Genomic DNA, 19,045 nt, shown 5'->3' with positions numbered 1-19,045 from the left:
TTAATCCCAACGAGGCCTGGTTCTTGATATTTTTACCGAGACGAAGTCGAGGTAAATTATAAAGAACCAGGCCTCGGCGGGTTTAAACCACTAGTTGAAAACCGATTCAACACACTTTGATTCCCATTCATAAATACCTTTTCGGTCAAAAACATCATCACTTTTTGGTCTAAAAGTAAAATAAATGCAAAAATTAAAATTATATAATCGAATATAATCTAAATACAACAGTTTCGAATTATTCAAACGTTTTGTAAACAACAATGGAACACAGACATCCCCGTACAACAAACAGCATTGGTCCCTTTTTTGTCTCACGGAAAAACTGGAAGGTGCGTGTGGGTGTGTGTTTTCTACTTGAGAAAAAAATACCTCCACCGTTTTTCTTTTTTCTTCTGGACTTCGGCTTCGAAATTTTCGAACGGATCATAATTTGCATGCTTCACTTTTCCAATAGTATCTGCGTCTTTTCGCACACCTTCTAAGCTATTGACTCGGTCTTTCCAACCAGGTTTACCAGAGTGTTTCTCAGATTCAATTAGAAGATCAATGTATTCAACCGTGCTTAGGGGGTTCGGCTTCAGTGCAATCTCTTCCAAACGTGTGACGCTTTTATGTGCTTCGGCTATTAACGCAAAGACGGCCGTTCGGACCTCTTTCAGACTTTCCATGTGTTTTTTTATGACTTGCTGAACCGTCAATTTCTTTCCCGACGCATCTTTGAATCTCGCCTCAATCTCTTCGTACGTCTTCTCTTCTTCCTCTTCGTAGAATTCGAACTTGTACTGCTGATTGAAATGAACATCCCATGGGCACTTGCCTGGACACACAGTACAGACCCCGTCTCTCATGGCTGCACAACCGGCTTTCTTTGCATCGTCTGCGATACGACAAGGGTAATGACAAGTGAAGTGGCATTTGCTGCAATTGGTTATGTACTCTCCAGTTATATCTACTTTTTTACTCTTGGGATTCTTCACCGTGAACTTGAAATTTTTGTTTGCTTCGATTTGCACTTCGTGCTCCTTAAGGATCTGTTGCTCCTTTCTGAGAGATTCGTATTTGCAGTTTCCTACCTTGATCTGAGGCTGAAGACCTTGGACTGCAGTTTCAAGACGCTTCCTCTCCTCCAACACATTCACCGTAAGGATGAGACTTCGGGCCTCCAGACTCTTCACTTTCTGAAAAAAATTCTTAAAATTTGTGGATCCCATGTCCCAGAACATTGTATCAAACATTCCATGATCTTTGCCATTGGACGTTTTGTCACCACCCTGGTGATTTGGTTGTCTCACTTCAGCAAAGAGGGCTGAATTATTGAACTTAAACATGTGCCCCGTGAAAGGGATTTTTGCCTCTATCACTGCAGCCATAACAGGTGGTTGCTTTCCGTCTGCAAACGTTGCAAGTAGAATGATGTTGTCGGCAACGTCCTTTCCAAACACCGACAAAATGGAATCAAAAACATACTGCTGGGTTTGCGTTAGACGCACATCCGGAGCCTTGACAACAAACCCAATAGCATCAATGTGATCGATCCCGTGAAACTCCGCATCTAAGAAAAACTCACGGATCTGGTCTAAGATTTCTTTATCTCTTTGAATGCCACGAGTATCACCGAAACCCGGTGTGTCGACGATGGTCAGATCGTAAGGCACATTAAGGTTTTCGTCCGTCAGGGTATACGATGTGAGAACCTGGGTCTGGCTATGAACTTGTGATGATCCGTTTCCTTCACCGACATCAACCATTTTAAACCGGTACTTATCATGCCACTCTACTTCTAAGATGTTATTGACCATTGCGTTAATCAGGGTGCTCTTTCCTGAACCAGTGACGCCAACAACCATGAACACTTTGTGCTCTCTTTTTATCTTAGGCTTTTTACCAAAGCTGTAACTACGACTCTTGGATTTCTCACACACCTTTTCGAGAGGCAACTCAAAAATTGTTGGTTTTCCGGTATTCGGGTCACCAGGTTGAAGTCTTTTTGACAACTTAATAACATCTTCCTTGATGAGCTTGCGGGTCGTACAGTCAACCTTGCTCACTTCACCTGCCCCTGCTTTCCCACAAAGGCCCCAAACGTTGATGTTGTAGCGCGTTTTAGATTTGACTCCCTCGATATCAAACTTGCATGAAGAATCGTATGTCTGCTTTGATACTACCACGGAGTCGTCATCGCTGCTGTATTCAACTTTATAGTGCTTCACTTCAGCACCACAGACAGTAGGCTTTGTCCACTTGATTTCGATCTGTGATGTTGATACCTGCTGGGCTCTTAAACCCCTTGGTGGGCCAGCAGGCAGCGTAGTGAAAGGAACACTAATGGCACTAGGTATCATCTCAGGTTCATTACCCTTCTTCACTCTGCAAACTAGTGTCACCCGGGCAACGTAGGTCGTATTTGGATCTAAATCGGGAATCAAACAAGAGCTGGCTCCGATACCTTCCTTCTTTAGCATATACTTCTCCCACCCACCGTCTTCAGATTTTGTAGACTGCTTGCAATTGGCCACTTTGCGGTATTGTATGAAGTGGTCAATTAGCTCTACACCAGGTGCTACAGTGGTAGGATCTGTCCAGGTGATAACAACGCTAGTTGATTTGACATCACTAACTGCAGGTTTTCCTGGCCGGCTTGCTGGATGTGTTGTACAATTATCGCTAGTGGTACTAGGTGGACTCTTGATGCCCGTCTTGTACAAGGCAACTACCTGAAATGTGTAAGTAGTATTTGCCTCCAGATCCTTAATTATGAACTCCTTCTTGGACGATTTAATATCGATTTCGTTGATCTTGTTTCCCGCTTCCATCAACTGGATGATGTAGCTTTCAACGACTCCATCCTTTCCCATCTTACCAGGCTGTTTCCATTCCAGAACGACACTGGACGCTGTCACGTTTCGGAACTCAGGTTTTTCAGGCGATTTTGCCGACAGTGGTGATGCCGCAGCACTGCGCTCGCTCTCGGGGCCCACACCTGCCGAGCATACGGCACTGACTTGGAACCGTATGGACTGGTTTGGTTCTAGGTTGTCAATCAAGACTTGGGTTTCCAGGCTCTCTGTTTGCATCTCTTGTGGTTCACATGTTTGCGCATTTTGACCACGAAATACACTGTACTTGATAGCGTACCTTTGAACATTCGACAAACCATACTCGGGTGGAGTCCACTTCAGAGAAACTGAGTGTTCATCAATGACGTCACACTGGGGCTTCAAAGGCCGACTTGGTGGGTGAAAATCCTCCTGGGTCAACATACCTTGCTCAAAAAGGAATACCGTTCCACCGATTCTGCTGCTTTCTTCTTCAGATGATCCGGGCTTACGATACTTGAAACCGGTCTCGATGAACTTGATAGAGACCGTCTCTTTATTACTCTCACAGAAATCAGAAAACAGTTTTGCCTTCGGCCTCATCTCCTTCATCAGAGCCATATCGTCGTACCATTGGGTAACTTTGTAGCTGCTAATTCGTCTCTCCGGTGCGATGTACCCTGATAACACTCTCAAATAATCTTCCTCTATCCCATTCAGTTGGAAAGTAAAGCAAACCACAGTCTCAACTCTTGGATCAAAGAGAATGTTTTCCAGAGTGTCTTGAGAGTTGACGATTTCTACGTCAGCGGGGAAGACGTTAACGTAAGCCCTGATAGCTCTCAACTCAGTGTGCTTACTCTGTACCCACGCTTTCATTGAAGTCAGATTGAATGGTGACGAATCAACATCTCGAAACATATCCTTGATGGATCCCTCGCCCTCACTACCACCCACGATTAAGGGCAACATGTGCCTCATATCTTTCTTGTACATCGATCTGAACTCAATCAGTAGACGTTTGAACAACGCAAGTTTCTCTTGCATTTGAGGAAAATCTTTGCACATTGGGTCCCTCGCCAACTCGTGGCTTCTGATCAAGCAATCATCTAAACCTTCTAGGAAAGTATACATTTGTGCAGTGACACTCTCGCTTATACTGCTAAAAACACGAGAAGATCTAGGATCTATCTTGATAAGGGGATATACAAAAACTTTAGTCAGAACGAATTTTTCCTCAGCTAATCTTGGCAATGATGCCATAAATGTAAATAGAGCATTAACATCTATTGGGTTACACTCTGGGGTCAAGTCACTATAAACCCTGCACTGTACATGATCCACCCCGCCAGCAGGTGTAGGCCTACTTTTACCTTCTTTAGCATGAACTTCAATTTGTCTCACCAGGTCTTTAAGGACCTTTGCAGCTTTTTCTTCTTCGTCGCTCCCAGAATAATCTAGTACGATAAAAGTGTTGGATCCATACAAAGCTGAAGACACCACATGTGTTGCCCTACCCTGTGTAAACACATCGGGGGTTTCGCCTTTCAAGTTGGCTTCTAATGTTTGCAGTGTCACAAATTCAAGCTTCTTGGTTGTTTTAATGTGCAAAGTGATGCGGCACTGACTGTCGAGGGGCTGTCGATCATGAATATACTTTGCAGCTGCATCTACCTTCACCAAATCCACCAGAACACTAACCTTAAGGGGGGCATCGAGTCCGAGAGCCAAAGATTTCTCACGGAACGAATCCGACAGAATTATGTTTGTTTCTCTCTCTTTCTGTTCAAAGACCTTTAGTTGATCCGGTGTGGTTTCTTTGTATGGTCTGACAACCTCGTTACTACGGCAGTCGTAAAATGCGCCCACAAACATTGATCTACCCAACGCTGGTAACTCCAGGGTACCCGATATTGGTTCCTCCCTCTCCTCACACCTGCTTGGTTTATTATAGAATCTGCAAAAACAAGTAGAGATAAATAAACAAATTAAATAAGCAATAAAATCACAATAAAATGTACCACAAACCTGGCGGTTCCGTATAAATCGCGCCGAATGCATTAGATGTATTTATGTTGAATATTTAATGAATGTGTGTTCGATGGGCACTTACAGAAACATTCTGGTTGAGAAGAATCCAGGCTGGTTGAGATGCTATAGTCTCCCTCCTTCTCTTTAGCACAGATCTGAGGGAAACATCGTAAAACAGTAAACAAAAAATCAACAAAAAGAAGGCCTCATTATAATAAAGAAGTGAAGTATAATAAAAGAATGGTGGAGCTAATAAATGCTTTAATTTCAATACAGGAACCTGAAATACGACGTACTGCTAAATATTTTAGTGGGATCTTTTGCAAATGTTGCCCCAATCTTGATCTATCAGATGCCCAAATATGAACATCATAGCTTTCACATTTAAAAAGATACAGCGAAAAGCAAATGATCATTTTCAACTTTAAAAACCTTGTTATTCGACACCTGCTGACGTCGGCACGACGTCATGAAAACTGTGCCGCCTTCATGTTGAGGTTCAATTGTCTGGTGAGTTTCAAGGTTGAATTTAGTTTCAAACTTTAGTTATGTTGTAGAGAAGGTTTTAGGGTGATCGGGGCGGTGAGGAGGATTGAACCACTCACCATCCACTGAAATTGGCCATATCATCAGCGCCTCAAATAGCCTCTCCTAATTCAAACTCCTACTGCCCGGAATCACGTGCCGATCCCTATTGCGAACAGAGGGCAGAGGTGTGAAGGCGAATTTATGGCGTTTCAAAACCAGGTTGCTCCGGGCAGTAGGGCTCGTTAGCCTTGGAGGGCAGCCCACGTGGGAGATGGAAAACTCACAAACCCGGGTAGGTAGAACTCGTTAGCCAAGGCCGGCGATCTTCCTAGGAAAAGGGAGAAGGAAGAAAGGAAACAATGATGGAAACAAGAAACGTCAAAACGCCAAGTGTATACCTTCAATCGTATACACATCATGCCTACATAGAGACAGAGATACTTTAGCTCCAACGGGATGAGTACACGCGGGATAAGCAGGAGCTGTACAGCGTCTACGCCACTATCGAGAGAGAGGAGCTGGAGCAAAAGATAGAAGGGGTCGATAACGCGCATAAAGCCCAGCAGCATGCAAGTAGTTGGAAGCTGATTAATGAAATCTCTGGCAGATGTTGATCCTAAGCTGCCAAGTTCAAGACCCCAAGCGCAGAGGAGAGGGTGCTGCTTGGGCATGCACACTAGTACAAACACAAGTAGCCCAATTGTTCAGCAACCCGCCCATACTTGATAGTCCCTTCTTCTTATAAAGGGACACACCGGCCGAATTGGGCTATTTGGGCTACAAAATAGACTAAGAAATGAATTCAGCAGTCTTCCAGGAATGAAGAAGAACAGTCCATAAAAAAAATCATCAAATTTGGCCGTTTTTAAGCATTTTAAACAAAAACTTAGGTCGCGTGATTGTTCTTACCAAAAAGTGGTACAAACAATCACGTGACCTTCCGGGCTAGTTTTACTTCCAGCCGTCAAAAAGTAAACTACCAAACCAAATTTAAATCTTTTTTTTACACAAAATTATTAAAGGCGAGTAATTGACGAAAAAGATCATGTATTCAAGTTATCGCTACAAAATGTAAATAATGGTGAAAAATCTAACGTAAGATTCGCATTCAAAGAGTCTATAGCCCACGGCGTGGAGCAATCAGAACGTAAGCCTCGGGGGCATTATACCATACCGCGCATGCCGTGTCTCGTGGGGGGCTGGAGGTGTAATCCCAGGCGCTATGAACTCCAAGCTTGCGGGTCTCGCCGTGAGCTTGGGAGGGGTTGGGAGTACAAGTTTGTCATTTGTCGTTTGTGGGTTTGTCAGTCGGTACACCTCGTGTCGAATCCGTTATTTCTTATGATCGCAACGTTCCAATATTATGCTCTGTTTTGTTTCATGGCTCCTAATTTTATTTTGCTAGGAGTTTTCAGGTAACAATAAAAAAAGATTGATGATGTCCAAACGTAGAAATATCGCATTTTGTTATATTGACAGTGTTTTTGTGTGAAAAAATGTTTTATGAAGAAGAAAAAGGGATTAAAAAAACCGGAGCCCCCGATCGAAAAAAGAACAGTTGAATAATAATTTTGTACAAAAGGTTGAAAAAAAAAGGTTCAACAAAATTCTCTCAAAGCGTAATTTTGTCAATTTTTTTTTTAATTCTGTGAATGAAGTGTTATTTTTGAGATTGTTGAGGTATTATTTGGTTACGTTCCAAGCTACGCAGCTACTCAGCTACGCTTGCGTTCCTTCAAGTTACGCTATAATATCAAAAGGTACGTTTTCAAGCCGAGTCAAGCTACGCTTTTGTTCCATATGCAGCTATGTTTACATTCCAAGTTTTTGCTTACGTTCCTTCTCAAGTTATGCTGTAATTACAAAAGGTATGCTTTCAATCCTGAGTCAAGTTACGCATACCTTCCATACGCAGCTACGTTTACGATCCAAGATACCTAGCTACGCTTACGTTCCAAGATATGCTTACGTTCCAAAACATAAGGTTACGAAGCTACACAGCTTCTCAGCTATGCTTACATTACAATATACTCTTACGTTTCGTCAAGTTACGCTATAATAACAAAAGGTATGCTTTCAAGTCTGCGTACGTTCCAAGATATCCAGCTACGCTTACCTTCCAAGATATGACGTTCCAAGATAAGCCTACATTCCAAGTTTTTGCTTACGTTCCTTCCCAAATTACGCTATATTTACAAAAGGTACACTTCAATCCTGAGTCAAGTTACGCTTACGCTCCATACGCAGCTACGTTTACGTTCCAAGATACCTAGCTACGCTTACGTTTCAAGATATGCTTACGTTCCAAAAGATATGGTTACATTCCAAGCTACGCAGCTACTATACAATCCATATACATTTTTTAATATTTGTTTCGCCATAATCAAAAATTACGCTTTCAATCCCGAGTCAAGCTAGGCTTGCGTTTCAAGATTTGCAACTGCGCTTACGTTTCAAAATACATTTTCACAAGGACGTTTTTGAATCCCTCACGATTCCCTCCCCCTCCCCTCCCGACCCCCACCCCCCGAGATTACAAAATGTTTCACTGTGAATATAACTGGGCCCATTTATCCGTCAGTTTCATCTGTTTAGCAAAAAATACTGCTTACAAAATTTCTTTCTATTCAAAAATTTAGTTGGGCACTAGCCACAAGTTTACATCATTTCAAATTTTAAAATTTGGCTGGTTTCTGCTATGCAATACTATTTTGTGATAAGCAAATTTCTGTGCCTCTGTAGGCGCCTACAGGCATTGAATGGGTCCTGGCACGTCGGTACTCCTAGAACTATTTCGGTTTCAGCCGGACGAAACTGAAATAGTTCTAGGAGTAGCACGTCGGGAGCAAGATTGTACGCCACGATCGCATTTCAAACTGCATCATGCCTATGCACTGCAGTAGTATGCCTAGTTTGTGCCAGGAATGCTTTATTTACTTGTCACTGTCCCATCATTTTCTGGGTTAGTTTTTTGTGTTTTTCGTGACGATCTTTGGATGTACGTCGAAGCACGACTACCTCCACCGTCGAAGGATTTGCCTGATCCGTATATGTTGGTTGTTTATAATTTATGGATAGACTGGATCCTTATGCTGCGTCGTAGTAAAACGTTGCTATAAACAAAGCACCAGTCTACTTACAACATTGTGCGACAATGCCACGAAGGTTTGACAGTTGCAACGGCTGGAAACACGTACACGCTGGCCTTTTGCCGCTTTTGGGTTTTTTAATCATTTTTCGCTAATTACGTGACATTTTGATGATTTTATTTTACAGCAACCATCTATAAAAACATTATTGATGATTCTACAGCCCTAAATTGCGTAAACGGTGAGCCGGTGTGTCCCTTTAAAGGAGTACCAGAAGGTCAAGTCAAGCATCAAGAGGACGGTGCAACACCCGAGCTACTCAAGTTTATCCCACTGGACAACACAGTTCTGGCGCTCATCAAAACCTATGAGTTGGGAGAGCTACCTGAGAAGTGGGTTTTCTTCACATCACACCACTACCCAAATCAGGTGACCTCTCTAAACCAGAACTACCGGCAGGGGATCAGTCTGGGGATCAGTCTGTCCTCTCTTGTCTTAAAGACATACAACCGTATGATTCTGAATCGCATACGCCCTGTGCTTGATCCGCTTCTGAGAAACTCGAAGAATGGTTAGAAAAGGCGTCAGGGACAGAAACATGTCGTGTATCATCACCTTCATCAACATCAAGAAAGCCTTTGACACTATGCACCGATACAAGCTCATTGAGATTCTTCGAGCATATGGTGTTCCAGAGAAGGTAGTCATGGCAATCATTGCAAGCTACAACAAGACGTAGGCTAAGGGCGTCACCCCAGATGGTACCACATACCTCTTTGAAATCAAGGCGGGAGTACTGCAGGGGGACACACTACCGTAGAGAATAACATTTCGTAGATCAGCTGAAGAAGGAAACAACGCAACAGGAAACAACTGAGCTTAGGACGCTGATGCTGGACCGGAATGTGTGGAAGACGCTGATGCTGGACCGGAATGCGTGGAAGACGACCATCAGAGTTTCCCGAGAATTCGTCGGCTGAAGACATCCTCTCGCTCAACTACTACTGCTTCAGACCTGTACTGACATGACCTGACTCATCTTGTAGACCTGCGTATTCTGCGCACTGCTTCTAAACCTGAATTGACACGACCTGACCCATCTTGCAGACCTGCGTATTCTGCGTACTGCTTCAGACCAGAACTGACATGACCTGACCCATCTTGCAGACCTGCGTATTCTGCATACTGCTTCTAAACCTGAACTGACATAACCTGACCCATCTTGCAGACCTGCGTATTCTGCATACTGCTTCAGACCAGAACTGACATGACCTGACCCATCTTGCAGACATGCATATTCTGTGTACTGCTTCTAAACCTTAACTGACATGACCTGACCCATCTTGCAGACCTGCGTATTCTGCGTACTGCTTCAGACCAGAACTGACATGACCTGACCCATCTTGCAGACCTGCGTACTCTGCGTACTGCTTCAGACCTGAACTGACATGACCTATATACTCATTTTGCAGACCTGTATATCCGCGTACTGCTTCAGACCTGAACTGACATGACCTGACCCATCTTGCAGACCTGCGTACTCTGCAAACTGCTTCGGACCTAGCTGAACTGACATTACCTAACTCATTTTGCAGACCTGTATATCCACGTACTGCTTCAAACCTGAACTGACATGACTTGACCCATCTTGCAGGCCTGCGTAATCCGCGTACTGCTTCTGTCCTGAACTGACATGACCTAACTCATTTTGCAGACCTGTATATCCGCGTACTGCTTCAGATATATTCCACGAACTAAATGCCAAGGAGCTTTAAGTGCAGTATAAGAAAAACTGTTAAAAACAAAAAAATCGGGCCAAGCACCTTTAAAATACACTTGCATAGTGTTGCGACACAGTAGGGATATTCCCGAATGAGAAATGTCCCAATATCATTGTCGTATGAATTATCATGACAATACTGTGTACTGTGTGGGGCGGAAACGGGGCTATTACAATCATCATCACTCCCCATTTCAGGCTATTTGTAAAAACTATTACTGCCTACTTCATACATTGAAATCGGTACGGCGGGATCCAGAGAATGCATGGTATTATAGAGGAACGAAACATGTATTAATAGATTTTAACTGACATAATGATTTTTAAAAACACTTGACACCTCTGGTAATATTGTCAAAGACCAGTCTTCACACTTGGTTTATCTCAACATACGCACAAAATTACAAACCTGTAAAAATTTGAACTCAATTGGTCGTCGAAATTGCGAGATATTAATGGAAGAAAAAACACCCTTGTCACACGAAGTTGTGTGCTTTCAGATGCTTGATTTTGACACAATTTAACTATTTTAGTGGATAATTACTTCTTTCTTACTTTAATTCAGAGGGAGCCGTTTCTCACAATGTTTATTACAACAGCTCTCCATTGATCGTTAACAAGTACGTTTTTATGCTAACAATTTTTTTGAGTTATTCCAGTAGTGTCTATCAGTGCCTTTAAAATTGTTAGTTCCCAGATTTACATATAAGGGCCAACATAGTTTAAAATACTAGTGGGGAATAACTTCCCTTGAAAGGTTTGTTGTTTCATTAAATCTCGTCTGCAGTGTCTCGCAGTAGGGCCAATATAATGCAACACATCGAAAGTAAATACTTCAACACAATTGTTACATTAAAATTAGTTTATTGCATTTTAAAACTTACTCGTCCAATTGCATGCTCCCTCCCTCTTTGATTTATCTTATTAATGTTATTTTACCTTGTTACTCAAATTATTTTCAGCCCAACTATGATTGAATATTTCATCTACAAGCATTCACACTCCAAACATAATGTAGTTTCCAATAGAAAACCGGTCAGTAAGCCAACAATACACATCACGAGCGTGTATAACAAAAGCAGAACGACAACATTAAACCCTAGAATGCAAAAAAGTATTCCTTTACCTTTTATCGATGTTCAGTGTGAGTTCGCTTCTTCAAGGAATTCGAGGGACGTTCGAGGGGAATCTTGGAAACTGTTGATGCCGTCCTCCTATAACACAGATTTTTGGATATGTCCTGGCTTGATGACTTCAGCCTTATCCACCTACACATAACGGGGAATACCCATGTGAGAAATCAACACTCTTCGCCCGGTTACTTAGACATGATTTTGACTATCGCCCTCAAACGTTAGGAAATGAACTCTGGTTCATCAAATTCAGTCACTGGTGTGAATTCATTGTAGTCTAGTTTCCAACAAGGTAATTCAATGCAGTGGGGTAACCAGAGGGGGGGGGGGGGGGGGGCAGGGGGGCCGGCGCCCCCCCCCCCCCCCCCCCGTTTAGAACCCTTGCCCCCCCTCTTGCCCCCCCCATATGAAATCAGAGATAAGTATATTCTTATAGGCCTGTAAAACGGAAAACCTTTATTCATTATCAGTAGGCCCTATGTGGACTATAACATGAAAAATGCGTGGAAACGCGCGCGCGATCGTATTGGCGGTAAATGTTTGTTGTGGTTTTGCGGTTACAGAGAGCGCAGGATGTGACAAAGTTCTGTTAAATACGTGGTGGTCTGAACGCAGACCAATAGCTCCGTAAACACAAAGTCAGATCATGGAGGTAGAAATTTCTACCTCCATGGTCAGATGCACTACAGAGAAATTTACTACAGCACAAAAATGGCCAGCGAAAAAGGTTGCTTAGACCATTTCTTCTCCTTTGAAGCAAGCGGTGCAATTGAGAGGTAGGCCTATTATTTTTAAATATCCGTTTCGTAACTAAAATGTGATTATTAAACACCCACAATTTCGATCCTGTATTTTTGGCTTACACTTGTTACAATAAGGCCGAGTAAAAAAAGAAACATGTTTAGTGTCTGGGTTTCTCAAAAATAAGGAAGGAGGAGGGGCTTTTTATTATTTATTTCAAGATGGTCGCCATGAATGTCAAATATCAACTGGTTTTTTTCTGCTGCTGAAATACACAAAACATTAATGAAACAGTTTGGTCAAGGCATTCAGACAAGACATTCAGATTTTTTTTTTTTTTTTTTTTTTCTGAGATCATTTAAAATAACCCTTTTTCAAAAAAAAAAAGAAAAAAAAATGTGCATAAAAAACTTAAGAAAAAAAAGAGGTGTCCTGTAAAAAGGAAGCGGGCGGGGACGCTAAACATTTCTATTTTTCTATTTTTACTTGGCCTAATATTATTATGTTTTGGGTATTTACACACCCACAAAGCCTAGTTGAGAATACCTTGTACAACTCTAAATTGGTACTTGTTGACCACAGTTGGTAATTTAATCCTTTTATACAGTCAAAAAGTTTTATCTTATACAAAATGACATGTTCTCTAAGATTTTGTTGTTTTCGCAATCGTTTGTTACATGCTGACTATAGACTGTTTTAGAACTGCATTGGTGTGTATCAACTATATATCAGTTAACATATTTAATAATAATCTTGCACTTCTTTGGCCCCCCAAATTTAATCTTTGCCCCCACTTGCCCCGCCAAATGAAAATGTCTAGTTACGCCACTGATTCACTTCTGCAATTCTATGTAAATTTCGCGCTTTTTATTTATTTATTTATTTATGGTGAGCACTTTCTTGTTAAAGGCACTCTAACGTTTAGTAAATTATGAAAATATAAATTAGAAAGAAATTAACTTACTTGGTAACGAGCAACGGAGAGCTGTTGATATAAAACATTGTGAGAAACGGCTTTCTCTGAAGAAACACAGTTTTTGACAAACACCGTTTTTGACAAAGTTCTCACTAAAATAGTAGAATACTTCTGGCCAGAAGTCTTTTATTTATATACTATCTGAAAGCACACTAAATGTACATCAAGCGTGTTTTTTCTTTCAGTATTTTCTGGCAATTCAATGACCAATGGCCAATTCATGAGTCAAAATGTTCACAGGTTTGTTATTTTATGCATTTATTGGGATACACCAAGTGAGAATACTGGTCTTTGAGAAGTACCAAACGTATTCAGTGCCTTTAACTATTTAGGGTAGACTTCTATAGACCACCCCCATCTTTTATGCCTTGGGGATTTTTTTTATATTGATTATTACATGTATGTCTTCATGTTTGTCTCGCGAGTAATGCATGCCCCAAATGCACCCCCTAACCCTACCTAATAAGTATGTAAGGGGCTGAATGCATATTCCGATTTTCTCAGATAAGTCAAGGGCTGTTTAAGAAGCAAAACTCGGATGTAAAATCCCCTTAGAAATTTAATATTTGAAGTCATTTCTCCGAGAAAACAAAGCAATGGCTACTATGTTTGAGAGGTATACACGATACGGAGACACACATACGTTGGTACTCGCTGAAACTGGGCCAAAACATTTTTATACCCTTTAAAGGGGCATACCGGCTCACCGTTTACGCAATTTAGGGATGTAGAATCATAAATAATGTTTTTATAGATGGTTGCTGTAAAAAAAACATCATCAAAATGCCACGTAACTAGCGAAAAATGATTAAAAAAAAACAATGCGGTAAAAGGCCTGCGTAAACGTGTTTACAGCCGTTGCAACTGTAAAATCTCCGTGACATTGTCGCAAAACGTTGTAAGTAGACTGGTGCTTTGTTTATAGCAACGTTTTACTATGACGCAGCATAAGGATCCAGTCTATCCATGTATTATAAATAACCAGCATTAAAGGAACACGTTGCCTTGGATCGGTCGAGTTGGTCTTTAAAAAGTGTATGTAACCGTTTGTTATAGAATGCATATGATTAGAAAGATACTTTAAAAGTAGAATATAATGATCCACGCAAGTATCACTCGAAATTGCGTGGTTTTCCTTTTACCTCGTCGACTTACCCGGTCGTCTGTTTATGGGAGTCAAATTTTTGACTCCAATAAATGGCCGACCGTGTTAGTTCGCAGAGTAACAGGAAACCACGCAATTTCGAAGCAAAGGACGTCTTCCTTTAATAATTATACGGGTAAGGCAAATCCTTCGACGATGGAGGTAGTTTGTATTTTGACGTACATCCAAAGATTGTCATAGCCATGATGCAGTTTGGAATGCGATCGTGCCATGGCGTTGCGGGCCCAATTTCATTACTGTAGTGGCCCCAAAAAATTGCTTAGCACAAAATAGTATTGCATAGCAGAAACTGATTACCAGCCAAATTTTAATTAAATTTGAAATGTTGTGAAGTTTTGGCTGGTGCCCGACTAAATTTTTAAATAGTAAAGAAATTTTGTAAGCAGTATTTTCTGCTAAACAGATGAAACTGATCAATGGGCCCTGTTATTCACAGTGAAATATTTTTTAATCTCGGGGGAGGGGGGGGCGGGGAGGGGAGGGAATCTTGAGGGATTCGAAAGCGACCTTGTGAGAATGTATTTTGAAACGTAAGCGTAGCTGCAAATCTTGAAACGTAAGCCTAGCTTGACTCGGGATTGAAAGCGTACTATTTGATTATAGCGTAACTGGAACCTAAACATATCTTGGGTTGTATAAGCGTATGGAACGTAAGCGTAACTTGACACAGGATTAAAAGCGTACCTTTTGTTATTATAGCGTAACTTGATGGAAAGTAAGAGTATCTTGTTATGTAAGCGTAGCTGAGTAGCTGTGTAACTTAGAAAGTTTGTAATGAAGCTTATCTTGGAACATAAGTGTAGCTGGGTATCTTGGAGCGTAAACGTAGCTGCGTATGGAACGTAAGCGTAACTTGACTCAGGATTGAAAGCGTATACCTTTTGTTATTATAGCGTAACTTGAAGAAACGTAAGAGTATCTTGTAATGTAAGCGTAGCTGAGTAGCTTTGTAGCTTAGAATGTAACCTAAATCTTTTGGAACGTAAGCATATCGTGGCGAAACAGTCGCATGGGGACGCAATTGCTGACCTAGTTCCAGAGCCATCACCAGCGGTGCCGGGCACATGAACGGTGTGTGCACGGCGCGTGATCCCCGCATGGGGATCACATGGACAGCATGTGCTGACCACAGGCCGTAGCAGTGGGCATTTTAAGGCTGCGTTTGTTAGAAGTGATTTGGCGGGCTGTGAGGAAGTAGCGTTTGTAGAGAACAGGTCAGTAATTGCGAGCCCAGGGCTTGATTTGTGTTATTAAAATGAGAGAAGTGGACAGAATCATTAAAAGAAGTTGAAACAACAAAAGAGAAGGACTCAAAATAAACCGTTATCCTTATCAACGAGAAATTTTGCTTCAAAACAGTTATTTCTTGTTTTGTGTCCGTTATTGTTATTTGTTAGCTGCAGCGAAGACTTAAGACCGCTCGAGTCGACGTTACATTGGTGGCAGCGGTGGGATTTTAGCTCACAGGTAGGGCACATTAGGAGTTTAACTAGATGAAATAAAAACCGGTAGTGGTTTATACCGAGCCGGGAGGGAAATCTACGGGGACGGAGAGTCGTCAAAACCGGCAGTGGTGTATACCGAGCCCGGAGAGAAAGACGGCGACTGAAAGTCTCTAAAAATTACTAGTGGTGTAAACCGAGGCACTTGTAAATAACCAAAGACGCTCGGAGAGCCGCCCGGAGAGCCGCCCGGAGAGCCACCCGGAGCCGCCGGCCGGAGATCCGACCGGATAAATACGTAGAGCCGCCCGGAGCCAGACGTAGAGCCGCCCGGAGACAGACTTTGAGCTGCCCGGAGACAGATTTAGAACCGCCCGGAGAAACCAGAGGTTTTTAATAGTTTTTCAAACGTTTCATTGAGCATTCTACAATGGATAGGGCAAATACATTCGGGGTTGCTCCAAGATACTCCAATTTGAGTAAAGTTGAACTGTATCATGCCTTGGAGAGAGAGTATGAATGGATTTCCACCGAGATTGAACTGTTGTCACAGAGTTTAAGGCACAATGTAAGGCAGTTCAATGACATGTCTTCAAGACAAAAACTAAATGAGCCCGACGTAGGTGCAAATAGGGTTTCCGGGGATTCAAATACCAGCAAGGATGTAGCGTATACCCCTGCTATAAACAACGATCCAGCCCAAAGTGTAAATGAATGTGTGGCACCGACTAATTGACGAGATGAAAATGAAGGTCCATCAAGTCAGCACATGGATGGGAATCCCCAACGAAAAGACACGACTCTGGAATGGGATTCTCAGGGAGTGAACCCCAGACATGGGACGCAGACGGAATGCGCAGGGAGTTATGGCCAGAACGAGACCTTGCGGGTAGTTCAAGGGCCCTCCCTGTATGTGTGGATTGAAGAAGACCAGAGGGAGAGTAGCCCAACACAGAGAGCTCATGGGGCTGGACATCAACCACCTGATGATGGGGATAGGGCAGTGTTTCCAATGACAGATGAAACTAGACATTTCGGTCAGATGACACGCGATGACAAAGATTGGACAGGGACTGGGCAAGCTGATCCAGTGGACTGTTTGTCAGGCAAGACAGGGGGAAATCATGACTCCAATCAAGCCACCGTCTCTGTTAAAAGTGGCCTACCATTGAGAGAAGGGATTGACGAAGGCAACACAACCGGGTTGTCTACTCCAGTGGCAGAGGTTCCAATAGATAGGACCCAAAATGAACCAAAAGTGGTAAAACAGAGCAGCCACAATAAGTCAATAGTGTGGATAACAGACAGAGAAGAGAAGTGTAAAGAGCTTCAGATGAAACGGCAAAAGGGGGAAATGGAGAGTCCCACCATCAAGCCCGACCGCTACGACGGGAAGAGACAGTGGAAACCCTACCTGAAGCACTTTGAGATGTGTGCCAATAGAGATGGTTGGGATGACAAAAGCATATCTCAGTACCAAGCCGTAATTTTGATGGGGTCGGCACAACTAACCCTGGGTAGTCTAAGCCGACGGAAAGGACTACGAGCAACCAATCAAGGCTCTAGAATGTCTCTTGGATCCTTCCGGGGGAAGGACTTGATCAGGGCCACATTGAAAAATCGTCGCCAGCAGAAGCCATCAGAGAGCCTTGTGGCAGAGGAGAAAAGAAGACTGATAGACTGTGATAACCTGTAGTTGATTATTGTGTTAGCGCCCTCTATTGACTGGTTGTAGAAAGGGTGTTTTGTAGTTTAGTTGGCATCGATCTTGTTGTTTATTAAAGTCATGTACACATGGTTCGTTAACCTAATCCAGTGAGTTAAAGTCAGTATTTGAAGTTACTACATTTTGGCGACGATGATGGGATCCTGCTAAACAGGGAGAACATCCAGAAGAAATCTCAGTATGAACACCTGTAGGAATATCGGTGAATTTCAAGATGAAAAGGACAGTGAAGCATGGCCTCTGTATGTGGAACGATTGAAGCAGTTTTTTGAAGCAAACGATGTAGAGGATGCTGGTATACAGAGAGCTATTTTGTTAAGTGTTTGTGGTGCTGACACATACAAGTTGATATCAAGCCTTGTAGCACCAGCAAAACCAGGAGAAAAGACTTTTGATGAACTGATATCGATTGCTAAGGATCATTTCAACCCACTACCCCGGTAATCGTTCAGCGTTATAAGTTTATCACACGCATTCAGCAACAAGGAGAGACAACTGCAGAATTTGTTGCTGAATTACGCACGACACTGTGAGTATGGGTCTGCACTATAGAGGATATGTTGCGTGATCGCTTAGTATGTGGCTTAAAGGATGAACGAGTGCAACGAAGGCTGTTATCAGAGCCCTCCCTTAAATTCAAGAAAGCGTGAGAAATTTCACAAGCCATGGAGCTAGCCATGAAGAATGCCAAAGACCTTCAAAGAAACCTTGAGTCTTTGCCCGTACCAGTGGCCGCTGGACCCCTGCAGCAAACCTGTATAAGTTATTGTTTTGCCCTCGTGCTTTTATGAAGTACTCATCATCGGCTTGTCTCCGCTAAATGCCATGAAGTCCGTTTCTGCTGGGCCCAAAACTCACGACTAATCAAGATCCAAGACCAAGACCAAGGGATCACATGGACAACATGTGCTGACCACAGGCCGTAGCAGTGGGCATTTTTAGGCTGCGTTTGTTAGAAGTGATTTGGCGGGCTGTGAGGAAGGAGCGTTTGTAGAGAACAGGTCAGTAATTGCGAACCCAGGGCTTGATTTGTGTTATTAAAATGAGAGAAATGGACCGAATCATTAAAAGGAGTTGAATCAACGAGACAGAAGGAATCAAAATAAACCATTATCATTATCAACGAGACATTTTGCTTCAAAACAGTTTTTTGTGTCCGTTATTGTTATTTGTTAGCTGCAGCGAAGACTTTAGACCGCTCGAGTCGACGTTACAATATCTTGGAACGTAAGCGTAGCAGGGTATCTTGGAACAAAAAAGTAGCTGCGAATGGAACGTAAGCGTAGCTTGACTCAGGATTGAAAGCGTACCTTTTGTATTATAGCATAACTTGAAGGAACGCAAGCAAAACTTGGAATGTAAGCGTAGCAATTGGAACGTAAGCATATCTTGGAAGGTAAGCGTAGCTGGGTATTTTGTTACGTAAACGTAAGCGTAGCTTGACTCGGGCTTGAAGACGTACCTTTTGATATTATAGCGTAACTTGAAGGAACGTAAGCGAAGATGCATAGCTTGCAACGTAACCAAATAATACCTAAACAATCTCAAAAATAACACTTCATCCACCCAGAATTAAAAAAACAATTATGCTTTGAGGGAATTTTGTTTTATCATT

At 42.4% G+C, this 19,045-nt stretch overlaps 1 protein-coding gene across 1 annotated transcript; it reads right to left on the bottom strand.

Annotated features, from left to right (window-relative positions):
- Positions 1-254: 254 nt before the first annotated feature.
- LOC139941970 (uncharacterized) lies at positions 255-11,459 on the bottom strand. The gene is made up of 4 exons (XM_071938618.1): positions 11,374-11,459; positions 5,456-5,706; positions 4,933-5,005; positions 255-4,776 (listed from the first exon to the last, which is right to left on the bottom strand). Exons 3-4 carry the CDS (start codon positions 4,938-4,940, stop codon positions 354-356), a joined length of 4,431 nt encoding a protein of 1,476 aa, XP_071794719.1. The 5' UTR covers positions 4,941-5,005; positions 5,456-5,706; positions 11,374-11,459; the 3' UTR covers positions 255-353.
- Between the last annotated feature and the right edge of the window lie 7,586 nt (positions 11,460-19,045).

The sequence above is a fragment of the Asterias amurensis genome, chromosome 9, assembly GCF_032118995.1.
Source record: "Asterias amurensis chromosome 9, ASM3211899v1".
Classification (NCBI taxonomy): Eukaryota; Metazoa; Echinodermata; class Asteroidea; order Forcipulatida; family Asteriidae; genus Asterias; species Asterias amurensis.
The sequence above is the reverse complement of the archived record's forward strand: the minus strand, read 5'-3'. Positions and strand labels throughout refer to the sequence as shown.